The sequence below is a fragment of the Callorhinus ursinus genome, unplaced genomic scaffold (assembly GCF_003265705.2).
Source record: "Callorhinus ursinus isolate GAN/ISIS: 27379988/994484 unplaced genomic scaffold, GSC_fseal_2.0 scaffold35, whole genome shotgun sequence".
Lineage (NCBI taxonomy): Eukaryota > Metazoa > Chordata > Mammalia > Carnivora > Otariidae > Callorhinus > Callorhinus ursinus.
The window spans coordinates 12,633,642-12,643,215 of NW_027397097.1; the positions used below are offsets into that span (position 1 = coordinate 12,633,642).

Here is a 9,574-nt window from a genome sequence, read left to right on the forward strand (position 1 = left end):
CCAATTTTTAACCTAGACACAGTATGGTCCTTTTCCATATATTACTGATGAATTTCATTAAAAGATTTCATTCTTTTTCAGAACTCTGTCTATATACAACTTCATTACTATTATCATGTACTAAGTAAAATAACAGCTAATTAGTGTAACTATTAACTGAACACTAGGTACTATCCTAGATATTTTTCATAGAAGATTTTATTTATTTGAAAGAGAAAGAGAGGGAACAAGTGAGCACGAGCAGTGGGAGGAGCAGAGGGAGAAGCAGACTCCCCACTGAAGAGGGAGCCCGACACAGGGCTTGATCCCAGGACCCCAGAATCATGACCCGAGCTGAAGCAGATGCTTAACAGACTGAGTCGTCCAGGCACCCCATATACCAGATATTTTACATACTATGAACGCAAGGTGATATTATCTATGTTTTTAGAAAAGAAAACTGAACCTAGAAAAGATAAAGCATTTTACCTAAAGTTACAGAGTCATTGGCAGAATCAGAATTGAGACTCAGGTCTTCTGACTCCAAAGCTCATGCTCTTTCTGTCACCCTATGCTGTCTCTTTTTTATCCTAAATTGCTTAAGTTATCTAGGTACTTAAAAGACATAGCTGCAACCTCAGGTATTATGTTTCTGCTAGGTAGTGTAGGGAAAATGTATTTCTTTCCTATGTATCTTTTCAGCAACAAATACTTGAGCACCAGGCCTGGGGGATGATGTGCAAAACCAGACATAACTGATGTCTTCGCTGACTTTGTGGACTAGTAGGCAGGAAAGAGATGTTTAAAAACAGTATCTAAACATAAACTCTAAATTCAATGATGAAAAAGTAATGGCCAGTCCTTTATATCAATTCATTCAAATACTCAGATAAATTCTGTTTACAGGTAATAGGAATCAGATGTAAAGATGGATCAATTTTGCACACACACACGTGCACATACACACACACAGCGCAGTGGTCAGCAATCTTTTTGGCTGAGTGCCATCTAGAAGAGTTAAGCAATGTGCCTTTGTGTGTCAATATTAGACCTAAGGAAGAGAAAAGAAAATATTAGAGGAAAAAGAGGGGCAGATTTCAGTAATATTTCCAATAACAATTGCATTAGGAATGATTAGTACCCACAGTTACCCATCCTTGATTAGAAGTTTAGTATTTTATTTGGGGTTTACCGTGGGCAAGGGGGGGGGAGTAATATTTATATAACACGATACTACTTTCACACCTATTATTTATCCTTAAAATTCTCATGTTATGGATAAGAAGAACAGGTTCAGAAATGCAAAGTAACTGCCTGAGATCTTATGGTCTCAGAGCTAGGCAGATTAGTGCACAATTCTTCCTTTCACAAAGGGAAGCTTCCCACTGATATGGGAGAGAGACCAAATAAATACCTACCACTGCTGCAAATCTCTGCCGGGTGCAGCTGCAATCTCATGTCCCACTGTGCTCAATTTGGCCCTCCGCTCTCAAGGATTCTTAATTCTTTAATTCTCTTAATAATTTAAGAAAGTTCCCCTTTTCTTTGCCTGCTCATATTTATCCTTCAGTGTTCAGTTCAAATGTCTCCTCCACCAGAAGGCCTGTCCAAACTCCTTTAGGTCAGGTGTTTTCTTGTTAGGGTTTTTCACAGGATCCTAGAACATTATTTTGCCGCACCTCACAATTTACACATTTATATGATTGTTAACTGCTTACCTTTCCCACCAGGTTCCCCTGGTGGGGAACCACAGTTCCCCTGTCAACAAACCACAGCCTGCAGGCCATCACCACCTATTTTTCTAAACAGCTTTATTGCAACACAGCCATGCTCATTCACTTATGAATGAAAAACATGAGAATTTAAAAAACAGTATCTAATATGACTCTAAGTTCAAATGATAAAAAAGAAATAGCCAGTCCTTTTTACACCTATGGGTGCTTTCATGCTACCAAGACCAGAATAGTATCAAGTGACTGTATGGCTCACAATGCCTACAATATAACCTGGCTGGTTACAGAAAAACTGACTACTACTGCCTAAGATGGTAAGGTTCCTGTGAGCAGGAACCATACCTGTTCTTGCTCATCATGGAATCCCCCATGCCTAATACAATTCTGGGTGCTCAGCAGCCATTTGCTGATTGACAGGAACTGTGTTAGGTATTGTAGGTACAATGAAGATCAAGGCTTTGGTTTTAACTCATGTGCTATCAAATATATCCATAAGGGAATACAGAAGAGAAATATTTGGTCCTCGATGAGAATAAAGGGTTAAAAAATGGCTATTTGAATGAAATCTTACCCTCTGCAGCAATGTGGATGGAACTAGAGGGTATTATGCTAAGTGAAATAAGTCAATCTTTCTAGAGAAAGACAATTATCATATGATTTCACTCATATGGAATTTAAGAAACAAAACAGAGAATGATAGGGGAAGGGAAGAAAAAATAAATTAAGATGAAATCAGAGAGGGAGGCAAACCATAAGAGACTCTCAGGAAACAAACTGAGGGTTTCTGGAGGGGAGGAGGGTGGGGGGATGGGGTAACTGGGTGATGGGCATTAAGGAGGACACATGACATAAAGAACATTGGGTGTTATATGCATCTGATGAATCACTGAACTCTACCTCTGAACTACTAATACACCATATGTTAATTAATTGAATTTAAATAAAATAAAAGTTTCTAAAAATGGCTATTTGGAAAAGATACTAGGTTACGGTAAATTTTAAAGCCAGACAGGAGGAACAGGATGAGCAAAATTCACAAAGGCAAGAGCTGCCTTTGCTATTTCTACCTTGGGCTCTATTTACTATGGGGATGAGAAGAAACGAGAATAGAGAAAGATCTGTGGAACATTCATTCCTTAGGTGTACTCAAATAGTTATGTAATCTTTGGCTAAGTCCTCACAATCCTAAGAAGTAGGTGTTAACACCCTCCCTTGCAGTAGGACTTTAGAGAGCACTCTTCTTTGGAGGGAATAAGGAAATGGAAAAGCTTTGATATCCACAGTAGGGCTTCACAAGACTTCAACTCATAAGCACTTTATTTTTTCCTCATAAGCACTTTTAAGAATAAGTCTTTGCAAGCATATTAACAGGTAGAGGATGAAGTAACAAGAATCACTGTTCTTAGCTCAGGGTGGGATAACAGATCCTTAATACCTTAGAAGTTCCCAGACTTATACAATTGTACAAAACCCCAAACCGCTCCTTTCATACCTATCTTGTAGTTTTCTTAAAGTGAGAAACAAACTCCATTTAAAGACTTAACCAGCATCACGAAGCTGTTAAACTGTGTATCTTGGATTAGCACTCTGACTTACCTTGAACCAAACTGCCTCTTTGCCAGGAAAGGCCATATTTTACTTTCGATAATACATGTAAAATGCTGTCTCATTAAAACTAAGCTACAAGTTTTATATTAACTTACTGCTAACTTTACAGCTGCAATACTTTAGTGACATAGCTGGTTATTAATATATATTTCTATATGCTGGTCTGTTGGCAGGCGCTTTGCTAGCTACATCAGAATTATCAGAATTAATAAGTAACACAGAGATCCCTGGTCTCCACCCCTGAAGACTGACTCAGTAGTTCTGGAGTAGGGCTTAAAACTACATATTTTTAGAAAGTATCCCCAGGGTTTCTATTCTGCTAAATTTGGGAAGCAGTAATGAACTAGGAATCCAGCACTATTAAAACTTAGACAAACTGCATCACCTTCCCATGCCTTCTATTATTTATCTTTAAAAAGGATATTGGACTAAATAACTGAGATCCTTCCATAGGTCCAGGTAAAGGTTTTTAAGTTCCTTCATTACCGACATTATTAGGCAAGTTTAAACTACACAGTAAGCATTCAATTACTATTTGTTCAGTGATGAGGGACACAAATCATATTAGTTGTAAGGGGCCACTTAAGATTTCTCCAAGAAAGTCAGATTCAAGTAGGGTAACTAAACAAATATGTTAAGACAACACTGTTTATTTATTAAAGTATTTTCTAGTACTTCAAAGTTCATTCTCCAAAATTGTTTAATATTGTTTACATATTCAAACAAAAACACATTATCTCTCAAAATTTACAACGATTAGATTGAAAATGGGGTGATTTCCTAGGGTTCAAAAAATGCTATCTCCTTTTTGTAAAATCCATCATAATGTATAAAAGTATACCCAACACCTAAATATGTAACCAAATACCTTGTGACAGACACTGGGAGCTCAACAGCAGTCTTACAGATGGGCGATCTACAACTGCAATCTGTGTGAGTGAAATGAATTAGCAGAATGGCACAAAGTACAGTGGGCACTGGGTGGCTCATTTTACATGGCACTGAAGATTTAGGTTGAACATGGAATGATAAGGTTAGTACGAAGTGCCTATTGTGTAGACAACCTTACAGAGTTTTTTAAAAAAGGTGAGAGGAGATGGAGTCTAGAATCATCTTTCAGCATCAAGTCTGACGTCCTTCAGGACACAATGCTAACAGGGGTGCCACCAAGTTCAACACTTGCAGGTTCCGGCATTCACGTTTTGTTTTGCTTTGAATGGCTACTATGTGATTGCAGAGTACTAGAAATTACAGCGAAATAAAGCTGGCCTGACATGTATGCTGTGGTCTACCAAAAACGTGGGCTCAAGACAGCACTCAAATAACACAGCCTAGGTGTGAACAGGCCACGAGAGAAACCAGAACTCTCAGAACACAGGACTGCTCCTGACATACCTCCCAGAAGGCGAGGGCTGCCAGCCCCATTAGACAGTAAGAAGGAAACAAGGCCTGAGAAAGAAGCCGGGGCGGGGCACACTCTAGTGATGGAACCAGGTGGGAACCCCAGGCTCTCAGAGGAGAAGGCGGTGCTCTACAACCTGGCGAGACCAGCCGCGGGGTCGCCTGCACCAGGCGGGGCTGGAAGGGGCGTGGCACTGTCGCCTCGCGCGCGACCGAGCAGGCAAGAACCACAGGCAGTCTCCCCAGATAGCACTCAGGCTTCGGTGACAAGCTGCCTCGTCTCACCTCTTCGCAGGGCCGGCGAAAAATCCCCGCCGAGGCTCGAAACCCGGTGGCTCCCACGGCCCTCAGGTCGCAGCAGCCGCCAAACACAACGACCCCACATTTCCTGTTTTCGGGCTGGCGGGAGGAGGCGAAAGGCTGGCTGAATCACGCTCAGACTTTCGGGCAAGGTAGTTCTCGCACCGCGAGGATGCTGGGAAGTGTAGTTTTCCGCCTGCCACACAAGACAGGGCCAGCGCAGACTCCAGCCGCCGTCCGGCAAAGGTGGGCTTCTTCACAGACGGACCCACAGCTCACGAGCATGGTTCACAGCGGCTCCGCTCCTCCCACCTTCCCTTCCCAACCGGCGCAGGACGTTACCGCCCTAAGAAAGCGGGACCGTGTCTGAGACCTTCCAGTGCCCGTTCCCTAGCAATGAGGTACAGCTCAACAGCAGAGGTTCCCCGGAAAAGCCAGGAGCCATTACGCGCCTGGGTGGGAGACGGAGTCGCAGCCTACCGCCGGGCAACCTGGGACCTGAAATCCTCCTCGGCTGAGCATTCCGGGGGATCGCGCAGAAACCTGGGAAATGTAGTCCAACGAGGCCCTTATTCGTGCGGCTTCATGGCCTACTGCTTCGCCCTCTTGTGTACAGGAGGACGAACTTCAGTTGGTTTAGTCCCTGTCTGGAGGGAAACAATTTCTGTTTCCAGAGTGGACCTGATTTTCACCGCTTACCCCTCTGAGACCTGTTACTTCAGACTTTGTAACACACGGTAAAAATGCTGAAAATAACAGTACACAGTAGTTGTGGGGTTCAAGTATGCTAATATATTCTTCGTAAATTCTAAAGTGGTCACAGTCGTTAGGTTTTAGAGGCTTAATTATTCTCATAAAGGATGTAAACAGTTACCCCTGGATTTTCCTACCTATTTGTTTTCAAAGCTTTGTAAGCGTCGGCTGCATAACAAGACCTTTCTAAGCACTGAGGCCCATTAAAGGAACAACACTTGATTCCTGTGGGCAAGGACTTTAACAGGCAATTTATGGAAAGGAAATATAAGGCTATTAAAAAACCGAAGGAAAAAAAGGAACAGCTTAAACTCACCAGGAAAATGAAAAGAGCAAACATAAAGATATACCAGTTTTACCTATTAAAGTTAAAAAAAATAATCGATGCCAGCAAATATGCAATTAGATAGGGTCACTCACACTGCTGGCAGGTGTGTAAATTAGTACATTTGGAAAGCAATTTAATAATATATATGAAATTATAAGAAGTGAATAGGCAGAGGTTCACTTCTAAAAATCTATCCTAAGAAAAAGTAGTCATATCTGTAGCTAAGATTTTTAAAAATTATAACCCATGGAATATTATTTATAATAGTAATAAATTAGAAATAATCTAAGTATTCAATGTGGTTCAGCAACTTGCACAAATGTCCCAAGTTGGAATACTATACAATCATATAGTTGGAACTGTTATTCAAATGGGAATATTATACAATCATGGAATATTATATAATCATTAATATGATATAGTCATTATTTTAAAAAATTATTTACATATACACATATATTAAAGTAATGATATATACATATGTGTATGTATATCCAGTATGATTGTAATTCTGTCAAATGATATGATGATCACTGTTCTGGAGGAGCTCACAGACTACTGGAAGATATAGACCAGTTAGTGGGACCACGATATTTTTAATTACCTTAAGTAATGATTATGGAAAAAAGTGTACCTGACTTCACACTTACTGGTTATTATTTACATCAGTGTAAAACTGCAACAGAAGTAAAGTGTTGATTAGTCAAATGACCAAAGCAGGGCTAATCGTATTCTCTTTCATGGAACTCCTGAGGGACCCATGTTCCTGCCCTTGCCCTTGTATTTCTTATTTGTATCCTCCATGATGGTGGAGACACATCTGTCACCTGGCATAATGCCTGGCCCCTAATGAGCCTTTGGTAAATATGTGTTGAATGAATCAATAAATGTTCAAAATATAGTCATAGTTTGGTGAGGAGACCTGATAGGGGCACCAAAGTCATTTGGAAGATTGGGCAGAATTGGGGGATATAATGCTGAAAACAAGAATAAAAAGACTAAGGAATTGGGTTTGTACAATAAATTCTCAGGAGATTTTGAATGTTTTTAAGCCCAAACTGATAAAAGCCAGTTTGAGTACCTTTCCAGGAAACACTATTTGCCATTCACTAGTACAGGCTTGTGAATCATTGCTCCTCCCAATGTCTGATGAGGTGGCCTGGCCATGAGAAGTGCTGTCTCTCTGAAAGCAGCCTGGTTTATCCACATCTTAGAGGCCAATAGCTTAGCAGGGAAGTGGGTCCTAGCTTTTTCATTGTGAAGGGCCACTTTTATTATATTTTTGCTCTTATGAGCCCCAAATTTAAACATATTTCACACTCTTTACCAACCACATATATGAAACCATTACTTATTTTCCTATTTTTGAGTATTTTAAGACATAGATAACTACCATTTAGCGAGTGGGAGATATGCAGTGCTGATCCAACACCAAGCGGATAATGTCCTGAAGGCAAAAACACTTGCCAGTTTCTTGGGTGGTTTTCTTTCATCTCCAGTGTTGGCACAATTTCCTCAGGCATTGTGAAATCCCAGGTCCCTCATGAGGACCCCAGTACTTTTTCTTCTGAGGCCTAGAGGTCTGGGAACCCAGGTTGGACATAATTGCAAGAGATGGCCAGTGGCCTTCCAGCTCTGTGAATGTAACTCTGGTGACTTCAAGGGGAGAAGATGCAGCCTGGACCACCCCCTACATGGGTCCTTTTCTCTCAGAATAGGTGATATGAAGGAACTCTAATGTATTTTTTAAAGCAGGTGAATGAGGCTTTGGGAGACAGATGGGACCCAATGGGATTCTTTTCCTTCCTTAGTTTACTTTGAGTTTTTGACACTAGAGGGGGTATGTGGACAGAACAAAAGACCATCTTTTGCCCTTATTTCTGCAACTAATTTTATAGTTTTTGTATAATCTTTGAGTCAGAGGAGCACATTGTCACTAAAGTTTTGTGCTAGTTTATGGGTTTTTTTTAAGGTTTATTTGTTTATTTGAGAGAGAGAGAGCGCAGGGAAGGGCAGCGGGAGAAGGAGAGAGAAACTAGCAGACTGTTTACTGAGCTCAGAGCTTGATGCAGGGCTTGATCATGACACTTAATCGACTGTGCCACCCAGGGGCCCTTGTGCTATTTTATGTTAATATCACACTTTTCATGGCTTGAAAGTGACCACAAGCCCCCTATCCCCCACGGATCTGAGACCTTCTTTTCCTGAACGTACCAGGGAGCTGGCAATGACAACCAATGAAAAGTTTGCTGATTATAGTAAATCAAGAAAAAGATTAAAAGGAAAGAAAAAGAGAACAAAAGAATTGTTAAAACATTATATTTTGCAATGTGACATCATACCTGACAGTGTCTCTCACTGGTTATTCATTTATTCCTTCAACTAATCCTTACTGAGTACTATTTATGGTGTCAGGCACATTGCTAAGCCATGAGGATCCAGACATAAGACCCAATGCTGCCCTCAGATTGCTATCAGTCTACCTGTAATCAATACTATGATGAAGGAGAAAGGTGCCAAGGAGAAAAGTCCCTTACACCAACGGAAGGTGTAAGAGAGGCTTATACTACCCAAAGTCAGGAGCCCTGGAAAGTCTTTCATTTGCAAGGATGAGTAAAAAAGTAATTTGGTTAAGTGGATTTGGTGGATGGGGGTAGGGTGTGTGCAAAAGGCAACAGTACTTGCAAAAGTCAGGAAGTATGCGTGAGAGAGTCTGGTTCATTTGAGAGGATGGCTGGAGCAATGGGTTGAGGACAGAGGAATTCTGAAGGTGAGGTTGGAAAAGGTAGGGCTGGCCCTCAAGTTCTCTTTGACTCCATCTGTGGGTGAAGAGGAATTGCCGAAGGGTGTTAGCCTGGGGAGTGGCATTAGAAAGAAAGGGTCTTGGCCTGTTCTTTGCTCAGTCCCCTTGTCTGGACTTTAGGAGTCCGGGACATGTATTTCACCCAGGTCTCCTGTCCTAGATACTGACCTGGAGGATCTTTGAGAGCCCCTCTTTCCTGGCAGAGTCCATAGCTCCAGTCTCAAGGTGCCTGATCAGAGCAACCTACCTCGAAGTACAGTTGGCTGCCTTGGATCTCAAAGGGATCTGCCTGGGAAATAGGATTTTGGGGTCTCCTCGTCTTCAGGGCCCAGTGTCTGCCCTGGGGTATAGGAGAGCTGGCAAATCTCGTCAAAGCCTCTTGTGGCCTGTGTCCTCCCCTCCCTAACCACAGAGTGGGACATTCTTCCCCAAAGAACTCCTGATACATGGGAGTTGCTTATCTCTTCATGTGAGCTCATTCCTATACATCAGTACATTTGAGCTCCTTAGCAACTCCATGAGTGAGGTAGTGGTGCTCCTATTTCACAGATGGGAAAACTGAGGTTCAAAAGGGTGAAGTGAGCTGTGTCCCAGGTCACAGAGCAAGTAAGTGGTGGAGCTCAGAACAGAGCATACTGTATACGGTGCAGAGAAGTCACACTGTCACTC

General features: G+C 41.7%; 1 protein-coding gene across 3 annotated transcripts in view; it reads right to left on the reverse strand.

The window, feature by feature from the left end:
- The window catches only part of CCDC90B (coiled-coil domain containing 90B), a 37,214-nt gene extending 31,659 nt beyond the window's left edge, over positions 1–5,555 (reverse strand). The window contains exon 1 of one of the 3 annotated variants that reach the window (XM_073879799.1): positions 5,007–5,555. In XM_073879799.1, the coding sequence (XP_073735900.1) occupies positions 5,007–5,106 (100 nt within the window). In that variant the 5' untranslated portion in view covers positions 5,107–5,555. Of the gene's footprint in view, positions 1–4,715; positions 4,977–5,006 lie in introns of those variants that run through there. The other 2 variants (XM_025894260.2, XM_073879800.1) reach the window with 2 other exon arrangements.
- Between the last annotated feature and the right edge of the window lie 4,019 nt (positions 5,556–9,574).